This window comes from Haemaphysalis longicornis, unplaced genomic scaffold, assembly GCF_048455015.1.
Source record: "Haemaphysalis longicornis isolate Haplotype H1 unplaced genomic scaffold, Haemaphysalis longicornis Haplotype H1 scaffold_3, whole genome shotgun sequence".
Taxonomy (NCBI): Eukaryota; Metazoa; Arthropoda; class Arachnida; order Ixodida; family Ixodidae; genus Haemaphysalis; species Haemaphysalis longicornis.
The window spans coordinates 200730791-200751466 of NW_027526335.1; the positions used below are offsets into that span (position 1 = coordinate 200730791).

The following is a 20676-nucleotide window of genomic DNA, read 5'->3' on the forward strand; positions in this document are numbered from 1 at the left end:
GCGGGCGTTCCTAGGGAAGCTTTGCCGATGTCATAATGCCCTGCCAGCAAAGAGATGGGGCTGGGTGGCCTATTTTGCTGTACGCTGCCACACCAAGGTAGCATTAGGTAGAATATAACAGAATGACAGAACGTAACTTTGAAAAGTGAAGGGCAATCAGAAAAGTTTTTAAGAAGGCGGTAACAACTGAATAGTCGGGCTTGGCTTGCTCTGGGCGCTTTGTGACGTGCCCTGATATGTTTCCAAAAAGCGAAAGAGAAAAAGCCAGTTCGATGAATAAAAGAAAAGGCTTTGAAAAATTGTGGTTTTTCTGGCAGACCAACTTTTACAGCCAGTTCAGCACTGTTAGCTGGCCTGCAGCAACACATGCATGTACACTTCACTCTTGAAAGAGTGTCTCGTGCGCAAATTCAGCGTACAGCAGACCAATTGCAAAGTGTGGGTGTTAGCAAGTTTGTCACATAGCCTTTGATGTGATGACTATTGGATTATAATGACCAGTTTCCCAAATATGCTTCCAGAAGTGAGCATTTTTAAGCAATTCTGCTCTCACCATGTGAACTGCACGACAGGTGAAAACAATGGCTACCGTGGCTGTAGCCAAAGACAACGGGGGGCGAAATTTGATTAAGCACCGGACAACACATTTAGCAACGGAAGCACACACCAAAGGCCACAATGAAGACATGAGGAAACGTAGAGCGCTGAAGTTTACAAGACGACCACAGAATGAAGGGACAAACGAAACGGTTGGTGTGATTCGTTTGCTCCTTTATTCTGTGGTCGTCTTTTAAACTTCAGCGCTCTGCTTTTCCTCATGTCTTCATACCAACTAGCCCAACACCCAAGCTTTACTGAATAACACAATTAAAGGTCATCCTGCCTGATGGAGGCAACGCATGTGAGCAATAGTAAATCACTGAAGGACTCTGGCCAGTTATCATTCCGCCTGACGAAACTTTAGGGAGTTCCAATTGCCGTCTCGTCAGCACGGAACGCTAGAAAAAAAATATATCTGAAGCAACACGGTTGTCTGCACTATCGCAGAAACAATCAGGGCAATTTTCGGGCCAAAGGTTAAGCTGATTCCATGTAGGGATGTAGGGTAAACGGTGCAGATCCACGTTTGACAAACAGCCGTTCCAACCACGCGGCGATTTGCGAACGGCCGAGGGCGTGAAATAGAGCAATAGTAAATCACTGAAGGACTCTGGCCAGTTATCATTCCGCCTGACGAAACTTTAGGGAGTTCCAATTGCCGTCTCGTCAGCACGGAACGCTAGAAAAAAAATATACCTGAAGCAACACGGTTGTCTGCACCCGTGGTCTGCACTATCGGAGAAACAATCAGGGCACAAAATGCAATTTTCGGCCCAAAGGTTAAGCTGATTCCATGTAGGGTAAACAGTGCAGATCCACGTTTGACAAACAGCCGTTCCAACCACGCGGCGATTTGCGAACGGCTGAGGAGGCACTTCGAAATCCACAGCGGCGGGCAACACATGACAATTAAAGGTTGACTTTACAACTTTTACAGCGGCGGTCGATCACCACAGGGTGAATGGTGTAGATCTAGATACACGCTCGAGAAACAACCGGTTCATATACACGGCGATTGGCGAACGGTTGAGGCACTTCGAAATCTACAGCAGCGGGCAACGCCTGAGAACGCGTAATCACGCACAGAGGCACGGTTGAAGCACTTCACGTAAGAGGATGAGGAGCGGATGCGGTAGCGCACACTGTGTATCCAAACCACGACCGGCTGTCGTGACCCAAACCACGACCGGCTTGATCCAAACACTTGCCGCTTCACGTAAGTGCATAAGCGGCGGGAAACACCTGTTGAGAACGCGAAATCCAACACAGGCACGGTTGAAGCACTCGTAACTTCGTTAGAATATGAGATTAGGCGTTCAATCCACAGCACGGCCGTCGCAGAAAGCGAAATACAACATGCCGATTGAAACACTTCACGTAACATGAGCACAGGCTAGCGCAGAGGGCACAGCTCCGGCGGCTCCGGCAGGTCCCAGAGCGCAGGGAGTGTGCACAACGGCGGAAAAGCCAAGCGCCCTTCGCCTTTGCCACTCGCACTCCTCCGTTTCTCCCTTTCGCGTCTGAGCGTCCGGGTAATTTATTTCACGCTACCCGGTGTCTTCTTTAGGCACTAACGGAACAAGCCGCATTGATTACGGCGCGAATATTGTCGGTTCTCAGCTGTTTTCGCTTCTCGATCGAGCACCGGCAACCGTTCGGCCTACTGGCATTGTCGGCGTCTTTGGTCAGCGAGCCAGTCGCCCCATGCGGACTTTGGATCGGCCGACGTGCTCGTGTCCCCGTTGGCATCGCGTGACAAGAAGGTCTGCCAACTCTCAAGTCGGCGCCGCCGCCGTGTCATCGTCGTGTCGGCCGAATCAACGCGCCTTAACGAGAAGCGTGGTAATAGAGTAAAAAAGACAAATACGGACAGACGCGATAGCGTTAAGCGTGCTGCAGGAAGCGCTAATTAACCAGAGGCGCCGCCGCGACCCGTCGACGCTGCGCAAACGAATCGCCTGAAGTGCGAAGAGATCAGCTGCGCCTGATCGAAAGGGCTGTCGACGCGGCCCGGCGACCTCAAGGCATCCTGGAATGAGGACGCCTCTCTCAAGCACTTTCTGGATTAATTAAGGTTTATTCTCTCCCCCTCTCTCTCCCTCCCTCTCTCTCTCTCTCTCTCTCTCTCTCTCGCCTGAAGTGCGAAAAAAGCCGTCCAGTTGCAAGATTTCTGCTTCGTGAAGCACATGGGAGAATCGATGGCGGGAAGATGGCGGAGCCCAAAAACACGCAGGTAAGGGTGGGAACACGGCAACAAACTTAACAACGAAAGTGTGAGCTTTCCGCTGCCCGTAAAAATGTTATACTTGGCACAGATGACCTTCACCAGCCCACCTAACGATTGCGCTAGTTAATTAGTGTGCTCAAAGCGCCTTTGAGGGCCTCTTTCAAATAAAAAAAGGAGGATCGTATATTTATTGGAATACTTTAGTATCGATACTTTGATATCAGGAGTGGTAGAGAAAATTAAAAGTAGAAGTAGAGCAAATGGCATGAGAATATATTGTGAATGAGGGTATCATGATAGAATTGCGACCAAATGCCATCACAGTGCAAGTAGAAACAACCACGTAAAAAAGGATGTCAGCAGTGGTACCAAGTTAAAAAAAAAACTTTCCAGTTTTATAAGTTTTAATAACTCTCCATCAAGACTAGCGCTTCGGGTGAATGTTATTTAGTTGCACAGGTTAGTTGAATATTGATATATACATTGCTGAGCATCGGACGGACTCCCAGCGCGTATTGCATTGTGATGATGTGACTGCTTTGCAACAACGCTGCTATTTTTAACTGTTTAGGTTAAGAAAGGTTGACGAGGAAACGAACAGGGATTTGAATGATGTTGATGACTTCAGCATTATGGCCAATGTTTCAATGGGAGGGGCGGGATGTGGAGAAAAGTAGTCTTCACAATATGTCATCTCTATTTTTGTTTTCGTGAAAGCCTCTATAAGTAGTCAAGGGCATCACTATTGAAGAAAAAGGCAGATTGTTGAAAATCGGGATAGGGCTGATGTCATAAACTACACGTGTGCAAAAAGCGTAGGAGCGCGGTTGAAAGAGAATTTGAACACATGTGCAACTAGCTGGGGTAGATTTCTAGTCTTGTTGCTTCGCATGTAAAACAAAATAATGTAAGGTTCACGTAACATATACTAAAGTTACTGCCACTACGGGGATAGTCCCTAGACGCTATTGGCCAACACATGCATTACATTTTTCGTCCGCGTTTCGATGTTGTTTATTCAGATGTACACCTCAGTGTTATGCAGCTGTTCTGACAAGATTCTGGCAAAAGTCTGAAACCGGCACCTATGCGCACTTTCAAACACTTAAAAATTACACGACCCCCTTCCCTGTACGCTGCAATGACCGCTACGATGTTCCATTTTAGTGGGAAATGGCATAGCGACCACACTCTCAACGCGTCATTATGCGTGAAATGGAAGAGAAGCCAGGCCGCGCTGTTTCAGGGTTCATACCTCTACGCTTGCTTTACTGCCACTGCTAACAGAACAGTTTTTGTTTTTAATTTTCGGAGCCAGTACCGCTTGTTCCCTTGGAGTCTTTGAAGAGGAATGTTTATCCAACTTAGCCTCGATGCTTCAAGGGAGCTGCTAGTCTTGTGACCGACAAATATAGAAACGTGTTTGGAGGTCGTGCGTACGTGCACGCGGGACTGGCGTGCATCGTTTCCTTCTAGGAACTCTATCGCAACTACCTTAGTGAAGACCTATACACCTCGCGTAAGTTACCCTAAAGCTCATCGTTTAGTCAACAGGACAGGCCAGTACACATGCCGTAATCGATTCTCCTTGCCGTTGGCACGGCAGTTTGCCCCCTCACCAGGTATCCCGTGGCCAGGATGACGACGTCGAGCTTCTGCTCGTAGCCCTCCTCGTCCTTGAAGATGACGCCCGTCTCGGTGAACTCGTCGACGTCGCCCTTGACGACGATGCGGCCGCTGAGGATGCCGTTGGGCAGCGCGTCGTTGATGGTCGGGTGCTGGTTGCGCCAGCGGTGCTTGGGCTTGAGCCGGTACAGCTTGTGGCTGAAGGCCTCGTTCGAGTACGTCTCGTACACGAAGTTCACCAGCCACTCGGGCGCGTACTTGTTGAACAGGTTCACCGTGCGCCGGTTCAGGAACGAGTCGGCCGGCACGCCCCAGAAGCCCACGCGGCGGATCACCCAGCAGCCTCTGCGCGTGCTCAGGTACACCTGCGTTTTTGCGGTAATGATGGCATTTGATACCCACAAGTCACTTGTACAGTTAAACCTGATGTAACGAACCTGTATGTAACGAATCCCTTGATCTAACAAAGTTTTTTTAATTCGGCATCACCATCCTCATTAAAACCTACGTTTTTGAGACCTCTATGTAACGAAGACGTTGCGACGGTCAAACAGGATGTAGCGAATTCGCTACGCTGATGAGCCATTGTTTTTTGCACTTTTTCTAAAAAATCGACTGCAGAGATGCACTAATCTAGCGAACTTCGCCCGCACCGCAAACTGTTGTGCGTTTCCATGTGGGAGTGCGCTGTCGGTTAGGTGCTAGGCCTGTCTGTCGGCGTGTAGTCGCATGTCTCCACTGCTATCAGTGGAGTCGGTTCGTCGGTGGTGAGTTCTGCTGCCAGAAAACGAGAAATTTTGCCTTTTCCAGAAAAGCTCGCATTGTTAAATGCCGCCTCACCCAGCGGGAAAGAAGAGCGTCGCCGCCCGCTACAGTATCCCAGCTAACACCCTGTCACCAATCTTAAGTGCCGAAAAGAGCATCACGTGCGCGAAAAGGTGTCATTTCCTCGTTTCAGCATAAGCTTTGTCCTTGAAACGCGTTAAGGCAGTGTAAAAAGCAAACGTGATACTTAGGTAACGTTTGTGAATACAGGGGTACGTGACCTTGCGTCTTTGAAGTGCCGTGTAGTGACTAAGCTGGTGGAAAAGCAGCAGACAGAAGTCACCACTTCTTCACTGTAGAATAAATTCCTGAAGGTTGAGTTCACCGTCACTTGTATCTAGCAATTTCGCTTCGTTTTTGCTTCATTCCTGCGAGCCTTAACTCGAAACTTGCATGAAACGAAAAATTGGAAATGTTTTTCAACTTCGTTATATCTAGGCTTAACTGTCGAATGAGCCGCTTCAAGATAACTCCACTACAGGTAGGCAAGAAAAATTACTCTTGACTACAGGTTGCATCCTGTTTGTTCAGACATACCAATGAGCAAGTCACGAAACGAAACATTTTGAAACAATGAAATTTGAGTTCGAGTTGCTGGGAAGCAACATCATAAGGTGTCACGACCACACCGCGGAACGTACGCCCTTGCTTGTTTTTCTGGACTCAGGGGTCTAGCAGCACGACATAGCTTTGTTGGCATTGTGTGACTTTTTCAAAAGGGCACTAGGGGCTAACAAGATGTGTCGCGCTATTCACGAACTTACTTGGGAGGAGAAGATGTTACCTGTATAGCTAGTAGGCGTATCTGCGGCCCCGTTTGCCCGACATTTCCATTTCATTTCCATTTTTATTTCAGCATTCTTTAAAGAACAACACGAATGCCTGGGCGAGAAGAAAAAACTGCAATGCAGCAGCTTGACAAAGGTCCTTGCCCCCGAGTTTGGCAACGGTCACATACTTGCACAAGAAGCCGAAAATTTCTAATTACACAACAAGCAACTAAATAGGCAGGAATACCAAGTTCTCCGTAAACAATGGTACCAGGAAAAACAAGCACAAGAAGACTTTCACATCAAGTTCCGCAAACAGAATTACACAAGCTCTAACGATTTCCACATACAAAATTAACGCTTTAACATCACTTAAAACGCAATGTGCAATAAATTAGAGGATCGTTAGCCAAATACTGTAGAAAAAGTATTATAACCTACAAAATGTTTTCTCAGCTCTTTAATGCTGTAATTTGTTACATTTGTTAAAGTAGTTACATTAAGATAATTGTAATCATAAGAGTGTATGGCAAGTTGGGCTGCAGTGACTGTAATTTATAATTATTACGAAATTTAGTCACGGACCACATATCTCTATTTCCCCAAAATCAAGTATACCACCTAAATTCTCAGTACTTTGGTGAATGTTTCGAACCAGAGTGCACAGTAAGTCATTTATTGTGTGCCTTGATTGTCCTACATCTGGTTGCCAACATGTGTAAATATTTTATGCAGGAAACGCACCTTTTCAGCGCAGGGGCAGAGATCGACGGCCACATCGGCGCCCGAGTTGCCGACGCCGATGATGAGGATCTTCTTGTCCCTAAAGCTGTCGGGGATCTTGTAGTCGTGCGTGTGGAACACCTGACCCTTGAACTTGTCCAGGCCCTTGAAGGTCGGCACGTGCGGAAACACGTGGTGGCCCGAGCACACCATCACGCCGTCGAACGTCTCCGTCCGGGGGGGCTGGCCCTTTGTCCTGCGCGAGTGAAGCGATCGGCAATGCCTGAGTACACATTGCTGCAACAAGATTTGCGGGTGCTGTCTGAATTCGTAGAGTTACTTTTCATTCATTTATTTAACTGGCCGTCGAGGGCTCAAAGGCCACCTTGGACGGGAGTGGTACCGTTTTAGGTTTTGCAAAACACGGTTTAAAACAGCATGACGGAGGCAAGCTATATATATAAGTATATAATATCATCGGCGCCCCTCGCGCTAACGTGTCCGCCTCCTATTTCGCCTGGCGCCGTTGCAGGAGAAACATGAACCGCCGCTGCTTCGGCGGTGAAGGCAGCGCGAGCGCAGACGTTCACGTGATAGGGCGCGCAAACGATTTAAATTTGCTTTACCAGGGTAAGCGCGAGCGCTATTGGCCCCGAGGACATACCGTGGCGCCATCTACGAATGACGTCACTTGTTGGACGCCGGGTCGGGTTGTCGTCTGCTACAACCCATTTCCTGTGCGTATGCGGCCGCGTGTTTTTGTGCGTATGCGGCCGCGTGTGTGTGTGTCTGTGGCCACCGTACCCCCCCCCCCCCCCCCGCTCCTTGTGGATTTGATGCAAATTACCCAAAAAAGTTGTCTGCAACCCGAATAATCCGGGCGAGCAATCAGCGACTCGCTTTTTCCCGGCGACACCACCGCGCCCCACAGCTCGTACGCAGCCAGCTAACGCCAAGGACGATGCAACTAATGCCGATAAAAGTACACTGTAAATTCATTCTGAAATACTTGCGACGTGACATGTACGAGACTGTGCATGCAAGGAAACACCTTGTAACAGCGACGGAAGCGTGTCGCTCACTTGTGACCTCACCGCGCCTACTGCTCACCTTGCCTGGTAAATGAATGACTACGTGAGAACGGTGATCGGATTGCTTCGCCGGGCATGCTTAAAAGTACTGCTATGATGCGCAGTTTGGCTTAAGCAGTGCCTATTACCCCTACAACGTTCTTCATAGTTATTCTCGGATTTGATTAACGATCACTGCCGTAGCCTGTACTCTGCACGGCTGATATGTTTACTTTTCGCGACAACTTGTCCGCAATGTATAAAGGGTATGCGAACGCTAGTTTTCAACGCCTACGAGCGGGTTTGGACATGGCTATATTTAGTTTTCATTAGGACTTCGGCGTGGGAATGTATAATTGTAACGTGGGCTCTTTTATGTTTACAGTGAGCCTGCCTTCCTCTAGCATCAATGAAACTAACGATTGCTCACAGAAGGCGAGGCTGTGTACGAGGCGAAACACGTCGTTAATGAATTCGGGTAATTGCGAGTTTTAAAATAGGAGAACCGAGCGTTGGGGGCCCCCCAAAGTGATGGGGGAACCTAAACGCAAGGCGCGCGCGCGACGAAAGGGTCTTCTCGAACCGCTCGCTCGCCGCCGGCTTCGGATGTACGTAATCGAATGTTGGTCAGGCTTAACGTCGCGGCAGATATTCGCTTCGCCGCTATCGTTACAGTTGCGAATGAGAGTCCCTAAACTTTTCACTTCACTGTCACCCTCTTTGTTGTATGTGTAACTTTGTATCCGCGTCTGTTTAAGCGATCGATGATCAAGAACCTGCCACGGCCTCGGCCGATGCTTGCGTGCAGGCACATATCCTTCGGCCGCTCGCCGCACAGCGCGTGAACGGGCCGGCGGTGCCGGGACCGACCTTCGGGGACGGTCGGCGTAGATCGCGGCAGACATTTGAGCATCGATGCTCAAACCACAGCTGATGACACTGCCAAGCACAATTTTTCACCATTCTAACATCCACATTCACCGCTGTCGAATTACTTTTCCACAACTAGCGTGATTGTTAAAAGCGGCGACAAGTTGTTGCTGCCGTGACCTGCGTCGGTTCGAGCTGCTCCGTCGGCCGTGCGGGCAGGCACGGCGTTGTGTGCGCGGAGCGTTTCTGCGAGCAGTAAACGCTTCATGATTTCTTGCTTTACACATTTGTTGCAAACAAGAGAAATCTAGAAACTTAGCTTGGCAATCATCGTAGTCTACATTGTTGATCGGGGAAACGAGCCGCAGCTTACGCTTCGGTCACACACGTACGCCACCACGCTCAAGTTGTTTGCGGAGAATGTACCACAGTTGATAAGGTTATAAAATCCCCATGACGTCAAACTGCGCTTGACGCACTGAGAATTAACTTCAAACGACGGAAATTAACACGAAAATACTTTAGAACGCGCGTCCTAAGCTAAGTGTCACGCGCTGCAAGCCAACTGTGCAGCAAGGTAGGAACGGTGATCCTACAAGTGACGTCAAAACGATCGCAGCGCCGGCCTCTCCAGTGGTGGGCCTCGCGGCCAATAGCCCCAGCGGGGCGAGTGCCGCCTGATTAGCCTGCTTCAAAATTTGAAATTACTTCAGTTAGCAACCACTTCGAGGTCGACGCATGCACACTGAATTGGCGTCGATTACGCTGTTGTTCAGTTATACGAGCGCGGCGCTGAGCGCCAACACGGTGTGCGGTCGAAGTACCCTAGCTCGTCCTGAAGCTATTGCGAGAACACGAGAAGATAAGGCCACGCAAGCCGGAAATCGGCTGCGTATATGATAACTCCCTCTCGTCGTTAACTGCCGTCCTCTACTGCATCCTGGTCCTCTGCGCCTTCTGTACAGTAATAGCGCCCTCCGCTGGCACATAATGGTCAGTGTTCTCTCAGATACTTAGACATGTCTTAAGAAGGCACGAAAAATTTTAGAAAAACATATCGCTGATCTTAAAATTTTGAAAACTAATTTGTTTTACCGAATTTTTACTCAGTTTTGTGTGTTAGGTATTTTAAATGTGTAAAAATAAGTGTCGTGGGCTCTCGGTTCCGCTGCTCGCTGCACTTGTCTGCGTTGGAATCACAGCAAGCAGACACGCTAGCACAGCTATAGTATGGTGTAGGTGTTCCGCGGAGATGACACGCAACTTTTTTTTAATGACCTCAACCTATTATGGTAAGTAAAAAGAGAAAAAAAAAAGTTGCTAAGTAAGAGATGTAAACAAGAAAGCTGTTGAAAAAAAAGTTATAACAGTTGCATTTTCAAATATCTCAACGGCAATACTGCTGAGTGTTGTCAAATGGCGCTAAAACCCACCATTGTGCTGCTGTGTGATAGACTTCATGTAACAAGGACACTGTAGATGGCGTCAAACGGCGTACCACCTAAAGTAAGAACCATACTTTTAGCGCCCCATTTTCACCCCTGATAAATGGCTCCATTTCAACCACGTTAGTCATCGCCTCCACAACCCTGCACACTTCCGAGGCTTTATTAGTTTTATCTTTACGCCTGGCCAACAATGTGTCACCCATTTGGTCACAAAGTCAGGTTGGAAAGCTGCAAACCAGTATCGAGGCTTTCGATGCATCTTTTCTGTGCGAGCTAAGTGTATAAGCGCGTGGAAAAGAAATTGAGAGTGTATTAGGGGCCCTCGGCCATTATATTAAGTACCAACCGCGTAGTTGCCACTTTAATTTCCCGTCAGGTTTTAATGGCCCATGCCAGCTGTACAGTTGCAAGCTTAGCCCTAGTTCTTCTAAAATTGTTGCATTATAAGCGAAGGCTATTACTCCAGATACAACCTCAGGAAACGCCTGGTAGCGTCCTTCTGACCTTCAAGAAGGCGCCTTGTGCATTCAAGGTCACAAGCGCCACGTGCGGTTCTCTGCGCCGACGGAAGCGCCACCGACCAGGCTTCGGCCACCGGCCGAGTTAATGGGCGGTGCCGACGGCTTCCGCAGTGAGTCTAATCGCCCATTCGTTCGGGGGGACTGGTTGAGGAAAGGGGGATAGGGCAAAAGTATAGGCAAGCGGAGCCAGCGGTTCTTATACCTCCGAAGTGAAAGCGCCTAATGACTAGTTCGTTCCGAGGGGACGGGTAAGGAGAGGGGGATGCAGGGAAAAACTAAGGGCGGCGCCTACCATCAGAATATGATACAAGACGGTCCTGGCTGCATCAAACGTCCTTGCGCGTTCAACCCTACATCGGCACTGCTCCGAGCAGCGTCTGTGTTTTGTCTGGAATAAAGTTTATTCTCTCTATCTTTCTTCTTTCCGTGCTATTGTGTGAGCGTTCACAGCGCATTCTAGACCAAAAACCAAGCTTTTAGCTCGACAAACCTGCCTTAAACGCGTTAAATCAAGGCAGAATTTATGACTATGGTTGAATACCTGTATCATATTCGAGACGCAAAACTCTCTCTTAGGGATGACACCGTGAGCAAAGAAAAATGAAATTTGCGTAAACCTTTCGCCTAAATTCTGTGCCACATCTATCGATGTCGCACGCAAAAAGCTTCGCTAGTCATCCACCTTCAGAGGGTGGAGTGGCTCCTAATAGTTTTCGTTTTAACTCCTAGTTTCTCGCTTCTTTTGTCCAGGCGTAAATGCGTTAGATAACAGCCGTGTGTGTGTTAATCTCAGAAAGAACTACCATGACCTTAAAAGAGTACTGACACGAAGTTCTTAAGCATAGTAAAAATTTTCCTTTGTATATGGAAATAACTCCCACGAAGTTTCAACAGTAACCGTTCAATATAACTTATTTAAATCAATTTCAATCTTTTCACGCCACACAAAGCTCAGAACGGATACCCTTTTGACATCGGCATCAGCATGACGCCATCTGCTCCTCGCTCCAAACTGCCGGCGTCAGGGCTCCCGTGACGTTGCCAAAGCGCTGGCTGCTGTTGGCGCGCGCTACTTCGCCTTGTGCATCATGTCACAGTTTTAGGAGTGACGTCATGCTACCCGGGCGCGTGCGACAACGGCGTGCGCGTCCAGACCGGCCTCGGTGCGATGAGAACAGTGGCGTCAAGCGTAGATTTTCTTACAACATACACTAGAGAGGAATCTGGCGCTAGCGTCTATGCGGCTCACGTCAAGGCCATCTGTGTCGTCATGGGCCGCCATTATACATCGCGCTCGTCTTAGTTACATCATTGGCTTGGATTGAAACGTTTTAGTGACCGCAAATTTAAGCAAAGTGCCACAAAAACGCGAAGAAAAGTGTGCAATTATGTATGCGGAAAATAAAAACAGGTTGTTTTAAATTAAGGAAAAAGGAAGTAAAGCGTATTTTTGCCGGAACGGTTGTGCCTGCTATTCTGCAGGCCAAGGTTGTAGTTACGAACAATGTTAATACTTGGGCGGGGGGGGGGCTCATTAGAGACTCTTATTTCATTAATTTTACCATTATTTCAAATTATAAGTTGTTTGAAGAGTTGGGAAAGCTTTGTGAGCGTGCTTATCAAAACTGCCTTCGTGGTGAACCGGTGCACCGACCATCAGCTAGTGCAACAAGAAAAAAGAAAACGTGGCGTTAAACAGTCATGGACGATGACAAGATAGGACGCATACAAGCGCCCGTATCTGTTGTATCTTGTATTCGTCGAAGTACGTTTTGTTTCTTCTTTTTGTCGGCTACAAATTTCGCAGCGGCATATTACCCGCTCAGTCATGCGTCCTTCGACTGCGGCATGAGCAACGTCAGGTGGTGCGATCACGTATTGCCTGCTGTTTCACTGAACACGGCTGCCGCAGAACAGGCAGGATTTCGGCTTCCTTGTAGCCCGTAAACGTGTTAATGCATTGTGATGTCAAGCCCAAGCCAAAAAGGGGGGTCTTCCCATGAACCCCCACGACGACATGGCTTACCAGGCGCAGTTTCGTCTGTAGTATACTTACTAAGTAACTCTATGGCGTCAAGTGCGCCCTCCTGTCATGGCGGCCGCCTCGGTGTCTGTGCCATCTAAACCGAAACTGAGGCGAATAAACGGTACAGTAAAGAATTATTTACGCTGCGATCGACCATTTGATGTGCCATTCTATGATGGGTGGGCTGGTAGGCACCCATATCACCGAAAAACGCCTAACATAAAAATTCAGTGTCAGTACTCCTTTAAGATAACTTACAAAACATGGCAGCGTACGTTTCACTCCTATACGGATTGTGCTCTTATTTTTAGTTTTAACCCCCTACCGGTGTAAGCAGCTTGCAGCTTCGTAAAGTTAGTACCTGGAAAATGCAGCTCACCGGGACAAGTCGATAGGCGTTACTGAGCAAACAAGTACGCAGGCCCTGCACATTGCTGCCAGGGCTGTACTTAGGACGGCCCCTTTTTGAACGTATACGTACGCACCTGTAGGTGACGTCCCAGCGTCCCGTGTCGTCGTAGTCGGCGCTCCTGACGACAAGCGTGACCTCGGTGTTGTAGCGGATGTGCTTGGTGACGCCGAAGTGCTGCGCGTACAGCTCGAAGTAGCGCACCAGCATGCTGTGGTGCATATAGTTGGCGAACTCCCGGGGCGGCGGGAAGTCGCTGAAGCAGCTCATCTCCTTGCACGTGTTGATGATGGTGGCCTTCATGAGCGAGGGCACGCCGTACTCGGGCACGTCCCGGTAGCGCCACAGGCCGCCCAGGGCGTCCGTCTGCTCGAACACCACGGGCTCGAGGTCCTCTTCGAGGCAGCACTTGGCCGACGTCACGCCCGCCGAGCCGCCGCCCACGATGGCGATGCGCTTGCGGCCCCGGTCGCCCAGACCCATGACCACCTGGTCTCTGCGGGATGCAGGAAACGAAACGGGATCAATCAATCAATCAATCAATCAATCAATCAATCAATCAATCAATCAATCAATCAATCAATCAATCAATCAATCAATCAATCAATCAATCAATCAATCAATCAATCAATCAATCAACCAACCAATCAATCAATCAATCAATCAGTCAATCAATCAATCAATCAATCAATCAACAGAAAGGGATCTCGTTCCGCCCAGGGGGTGAGCGTACGACGACGCGTAGAAAGTAAGGACGCCGCTGCGTTCATGAATATTGTCGTCCATGTCGCGTATTAACATAACGCAGAGTATTGGGGAGATGTAGAACCTTGAGGAATACCTTCATCGTACCCGTAGCTTCTGGCGTTGGTAAGGCCAGTGCATATTTCGCGAGTTCTAGGAAGCTGTCAATGTAATTGGGCATCTGCGTGCCGAGATATTGAGTATTGATTTCATGTGAAACGGCTTTATGTTTAGAAGGCTGTCGATTCATTTTTGACAGTCAATGGCCGCAAATATATGTTGTCCCGCTCGAGGGACAGGGCAGGCCGAGGTAATAGGTCGTCTCAGCAACCACAGGCCGGCCTGTGTGCTCACGCTGCGACAAAATCTAGTTTGGCCAGAATGAAGAGTGGTTCGTCTCGTCTTCCAAATAATAGGGAAGTAAATTTCCTGCCGCGCGGTTCAGAAGTTTACGCATGGTGAATATGAAGGAAATCGGCCGGATATTTCGCGCCTGTTTAGTAGGCTTGTCTGGCGTGAGAACAGGTTGAACAACTGAGTGTTTCAGGGCCGCTCATGTTGTAAAGGTTCTAGTTGTAAAGGGCAGCTCTACAGCTCTACAGCTCTACAGTTTTAAAGGGCAGAGAGTTGACGAGCTGGTTAAAATTCATCATAAATGATCACCACGTACGCACACACACAGAGAAGGCAGTTCTATATGGCGAAATGAATGCGCAGGAAGTAGGTTTCGAAAAAAAAACAGAAACAGACATATTCCCACTATCCTTGTAAAAACAGACAAAAATAACCAGTCGTTTACGCAGCATCTAAAACGCCTACTTAACAAGAAAAAGCGCCTTTATCGGAAAGCAAAGCTTCTTAATAACCCCATGGTTTGGGATCAGTACAAATTGATTGCTAATGAATATATTAAAGAACTGAAAGCTTCCAAAGACAAATTCTTCTCAACTGACCCCTTATCAATCCTACACTCTAACCATCGTAAATTCTTTCAAATTATCTCCCCGCCAGATCGTCAAATGCAGCTTCAGCTATCAAACGCAGACAACGAATTAATCGAAACTGGAAAATGTGCTACAGCCCTTAACGACTTCTTTACGTCAGTGTTTTCACCTGCTCAAAGCTTTAATCGTACCCAATTACTACACTACTCGTCTACCATAATGCCTGATATCCAGATTAACGTTGACGGAATAGCTAAGATAATAAACTCTCTCAAATTATCGTCCTCGGCCGGTTGCGATCAAATCAGCAGCAAACTACTTAAAAACACAATTTCCCTGTCAAGCGCAATACTAACCTTGCTCTTCAAACAATCGCTAAGCACTGGTGAGGTTCCCCACGATTGGAAAAAAGCACAAATCACTCCCATCCATAAGTCTGGAGACCGATCAAAAGCAACTAATTACCGTCCGATTCCATTAACCAGCATCCCATCCAAACTGCTAGAACACATTATAGCAACCAATTTAATGAACTATCTCGAATCAATTAACTTCTTTTATGCGCACCAGCATGGTTTAAGAAAACTATTATCATGCGAACCTCAGCTCTCAGAATTCACCGACGATATCTTGCAACATATGGACGATCATCCACAAATTGACGCCATCTTCCTCGACTTTTCGAAGGCCTTCGACCGTGTCCCACACAATCACTTGCTTGCAAAATTATCTACTCTTGGAATCCCCCCGACACTGATAACTTGGATAGAACATTTCTTAAAAGGACGCGTACAATACACAACTGCTAACTCCCATGATTCGCAAATTTCTACTGTCACATCCGGTGTCCCCCAGGGAGGAGGCTTATCCCCCCTATTATTTTTAATCTACGTCAACGACCTGCCATCTAACACAAAAACCAGACTCCGTCTTTTTGCGGATGACTGCGTCATCTACAATGCCATTCGTAACCCTAGCGATTCCACTGATCTTCAGGAAGACATTGACACTATCGTAGCATGGTGTGCAAAATGGCTCATTCCTCTTAACCTTAATAAGTGCCAATCCATGTCCTTTTCTCGTAAACGCAGCATCACAAATCACGCATACCATATCAGTTCAAATGAAATAACTCGAACAGACTGCTATAAGTATCTAGGCGTTCACTTGACATCGTCATTATCATGGGTCACTCACATTGAAACAATATGCGCACACACCTCACGCACACTTGGCTTTTTGCGCCGCAATCTCAGATCTGCATCACCAGCCTAAATTGGAATACGCTTCATCTATCTGGCACCCCTCATAAGCATATCTCACCTACGAAGTAGAATCTATCCAGAATCGCGCGGCTCGCTTCATCATGTCAAACTACTCGCGTAAATCTAGCATCACTGAACTCAAACGCACACTTGACCTTCCATGTCTCCAATCACGTCGAATCATCTCGCGTCTCTGCTTGCTTCACTCGTTCTACTATCACCCAATAGCCCGGCACCCTCGAGTTCAACCCCCGCCCAGAATCTCGCCGCGCCTCAACCATAGCAAACCAATCGCACACATTCAGTGCCGCACATCATCGATGAAATATTCTTTTTTCCCTCATGCAATAACCCTGTGGAATACCCTGCCCGACAGTATTGTTTCGTCCGCTGACCGCACGACGTTTCGCGAGAAACTAGCAGTGCATTTCACTTAAATGGTTTTTGTTAAAATGACTTGCTAGTTGAACCATGTTTGTAACAAACTTTTAGTGACCCATGCATTCTGATGCTTATTACTTATGTATATTGCTCTTTTATTTGTAGTCTATGATTTTGAATATTTTTCTGCTTGCTTGTTTCCTTTCTGAGCGATGGTTTTGGTTCCCTTTCTTCGTCTTTTCTTCCTTTTTTCGGCCACTTGTGTGATGAAGAGTCCCTCACATATTGTTTGCCCCCGCCTTATGTAATGCCTCCGGGCCCTTAAGGCTTCAATAAATGAAATGAAATGAAATGAAATGAAACCGTTTAATCTGCGAAGCACTATCCGGGTAATTAACGCCTTAGAGCGGCTTTGTCAGCGTTATGTTGGTGAACACCCGCAGAAGTTTCCCGGTAGTTAATGAAGACTCGAGTATGATCATATTACCACGAAGTCAAAGACGGCGCAGTTGTCTTCAAGGAAAAAATTCCCCCGCATTTCCCCGAGGGGGAGAATGTGAAAGTGCGAATGCACGGTTGTTGGCCCGCTTGCGGCGCTTGCGCTCGGCCCCCGCAGCCCACCGCCTCGCCGCCTTCTCTTCCATCTCTTCCATCGGGTTTGTAGTATCACGTGTACACCACGCAGTTATCAAGCCGCTATAACGCCGCTTAGTCGCCAACGCACGCCGCTGACGACGTAGTTTGAATGCGTTAAAAATGCGTTACTCACACTGATATCAGCATGGCGTCTGTGGCTTAGTCGGTAGCGCGTCGCGCTGCGGCCGCAAAGTCCTCGGATCGAAACCTGGCGCCGGATGCTGTTTCTTTTTTAAATATAGAGGAGCACTGCGGACGCCGACGCCGCCGCCGCCGCCGCCGCCGGCGGTGGATGGTTTGGGGTCGCTTATAAAGTACATTCGCACTTAAAAAAAGTTTATTGGAGCGAACTTGTGCTCCCCTAACAACTCAAAGAATACACAGGCGGCGAAGCAGTAAACAAAGTGACTTGCGCAAGGGAGCGTCGGCAAGTCGAAATACCGCGACGTCTGCTCTGCGGGCTTTTTATCTTTCGGCGCGCGTGGCTTTCCAACGGTCGAGTTACATCCAGAGCATTGTAGATCAAAGAAGCTTATTCTAGGCTAGGGACGTTAGGCCGAAACAGTCTCCTTATCTGAATAAGATAGCCCGTGCGGCATAAAAATAAAGAATGGAACAAGCGCTTCGCTTGGGACACACTTAACAGAGCCGGGCGCGGCCGGGCACTAAAAACGAACCACAAATATACAAACCCATACATAGTTCGCGGCATTATGAGTGCTGACGGGGGAACGAACGAGGTGGTGCGATACGGGCACTGGGGAAAAAGTCATGCACCCCTCCATCTAACGACGACGATGGTTGAACGTGAAGCTTTCTCGTGATCGGTTCTGTGGTTGGCCAGTCCCACACTGCGAGTATGTGCTCACTCTGGCGGCACGCGCCACTTTTCTGGAATACCCAGAGCAACTCTCTGGTGTGCACTCCGTAGATGGTCTCCTGGACTGAGGAGCCACTCCCACATCACCAGGCTCACAATAAAGTTTTTCCTCCTCCTCCTCCTAGCGTTTGGATTTGGGGTTACGGCGTGAATCAGTACATGCTGCTTAGCGTTCGCTTCGACCATGTCGAACTTGAGCAATCCCATGAGACGCTGTCAATTTCCCGCCCGATGCACTTTTTGCTCTGAGCCTGGCACACTTGTCCACATTTTATTAGAGTGTGCGCATAACCCTGACCTCCAACCTTTTTCTTCCCCCTCCCCTGCATGAGCTCGGGGAGAACCTGATTACCAGCGACCATCTGGACGTCCAGCAGCTACTGGCATCTGGGGCGTCGGTCGCCCGGTCATCACTTGGATTCCCGGACTAGGAAAACCGACTTTATAAGGCTCATTAAAGTTTCATACTACTACTACTACTACTACTGTTTCATTCCAGCCACGGGTTCCATTCCAGGTTCCATTCCAGCCACGGGAAGCGGTTTTTTCTCTCACTTCACCCACACTCATTCATCATTGTCAGAAAAAGTTGGCTTTTCTGTAGGGCGTATTGGCGGTCAACGGCATCAGTGAGGACGCTAAATTTTCGCTTTAGAACAGCCAAAGGATTCTAGTGTTTCACTTAAGTCAACAGTCGGTTAGTGGCCATGGCAAGCCTGGCGATGCATTGGTGGTTATGGTTTTGCCGGAGGGGGTGGGGGGGGGGGGGGTGGATGTGATGGCAGCCGGTATGGCACCGTCCGGCACCCGAGTTCGAGGTGCCATAGGGTGCCATAGTTTTTCGGCAGTGGTGTCCTTCGTAAATCTTTTGCAGTACTCAGGTATCCCATTCTGCAGCCCATTCTGAGCGACCAAATTGTGGTACGTTTTCCTCAGGCGTAAAAGGTGTTCGTCCGGGCACGAGGAACCTTTTCCCCAAACCAATTCCTGACCAGGGGTCCTAAACGCTTTTTGTATACGGTGACCGAGATGAGTGAGATTTGCAGTAGGTCACAATTGACAAGATGATATCGACAACAGTCCCAGTTTGTGGACAGGACCTAGCGGGAACTGGTGGGAAGTTTATAGGTCTGATAATAGTAACCGACGGCGTGCCATTCTGTGACTGATGGGCCCTCGGTGCAAGTACGGTCAGGGCTGGCGCCCGAATATTGGGCGTGGAGGACCAGACGGGTAGGAGTGGCTAAATTGTTTCGGGAGGTGAAAGCCATAGCTTGAGTGTTAGAGCGAATGTCATTACCTGGCGTAGTACTGGTAGTAGGGTAACTATAGTCTGCAGAAAGATCGGCATTTGGGCGAGTTGGTATTGGTTAAACATCTTCGAACAGTAGCGTAAAAAACGCAGACACTACGGGTAGAAAATGACAGGATGATGCTGGGCGACAGGAACAGCGTTGTCCTGTCATTTTCTACCCCTATAGTGTCTGTGTTTTTTAAGCTACTGTTCGAAGATGTGTAACCATAGTCTTCCTGCCTCGCAATGAGGCTCCCGCCCTCCATCAGATGGTCAGCGCTGTACACGGCTCCAAGGCGACTGGTTCATACAAACGTCCCTTACGTCGCCTTGCTAGTACCAGGGCGGTAAAAAATTGAGACGAAGTGATTTGTGATAGTTTTGCAGGCGGTCTCGTGAAGGTACAAACGTAGGAGAAGAATACTCTGAAAGCGCATGCAGCATTGGCTGCTCCACGGTGACGTTGAGGTCACGTCCATCCGGACGAGCAGACATTCTTACCCCACGGGAAAGCTTTTTTTTGCTGCAGTATGTGGCAGGGGTAAAATTTCCAATGTGGAAAGGGTGGGGGCAACAAACAGCGTGCGTATCAGAGAGCAGTATTGGGCGAGTTGGTAATCCATCCTAATAATACAGCGCAACAAGGACTAAAACTAGGCACAGAGCGCTCGTCCTGTGTGCCTCAGCTTTAGTCCTTTTGTTGCGTTGTATTATTAAGATGCGTCAGAGTTTTGAGGCACCGAAGAATCGGTTAGAAGATTATGCAACGCTTTGTAGCAGTTACTCGGCGTCTGCCAAGGTGCGAGAGCATCTTATAGACGAAAAATTATCGGGGTTTTTTGGGAATAAAAATGAAATGAATTGACGTCGTCCGCACTGGAGGAGAACTGAAAATTCGACGCTCCAAGGATGCATCACAAACAGTTAAGGCGCTTTCATCTTGGCCAACACAATGCCTTGTTGCGCAGTCAGTACTCGCTGTTAGTGAAACAAAGCGTAAGGTTGGCGTAGGCTTTTCATACATTTTTGATAAACTGTATGGGTTTGGTACTCAAGCACGTAACGCAGTGAGGAAGACCGCGAGTCAGTGACAGCCTATATGAAGGGCAAGTACAGCCAGATTTGTACGCCTTACTGAAAAACAGCAAGGAATTACAATTACTTCACTGTACAGAGTAACCCATTGCAAGTACAATTGCAGCCTCAAATAGTAATCCAGAAATTGCTCTTGAGTAATCGATTACTTCCCATGTCACTTTTCATCCAAGTTGCACACATATACAGCGTGGTGAATGGAAACGCCGCTGGTAAATGGAATCGGAAAAGTCGATAGGTTCCCGTAAGTACGTAGTCAAACTTTCGTCAAAGGTTATTTGAGTGGTGCGCGCTACCGTATCAAGTTTCAAATTGCAGCCCC

At 48.2% G+C, this 20676-nt stretch overlaps 1 protein-coding gene across 4 annotated transcripts in view; it reads right to left on the reverse strand.

Moving 5' to 3' along the window:
- Window positions 1-20676, reverse strand: part of LOC144175930 (flavin-containing monooxygenase 5-like) — a 126398-nt gene that overhangs the window by 25843 nt on the left and 79879 nt on the right. For all 4 annotated transcript variants that reach the window (XM_077705002.1, XM_077705001.1, XM_077705000.1 and 1 more), the window contains 3 exons: window positions 13192-13611; window positions 6793-7027; window positions 4447-4818 (listed from right to left, as the gene is read on the reverse strand). In XM_077705002.1, coding sequence (XP_077561128.1) covers window positions 4447-4818; window positions 6793-7027; window positions 13192-13598 — 1014 coding nt within the window. In that variant the 5' untranslated portion in view covers window positions 13599-13611. The remainder of the gene's footprint in view (window positions 1-4446; window positions 4819-6792; window positions 7028-13191; window positions 13612-20676) is intronic.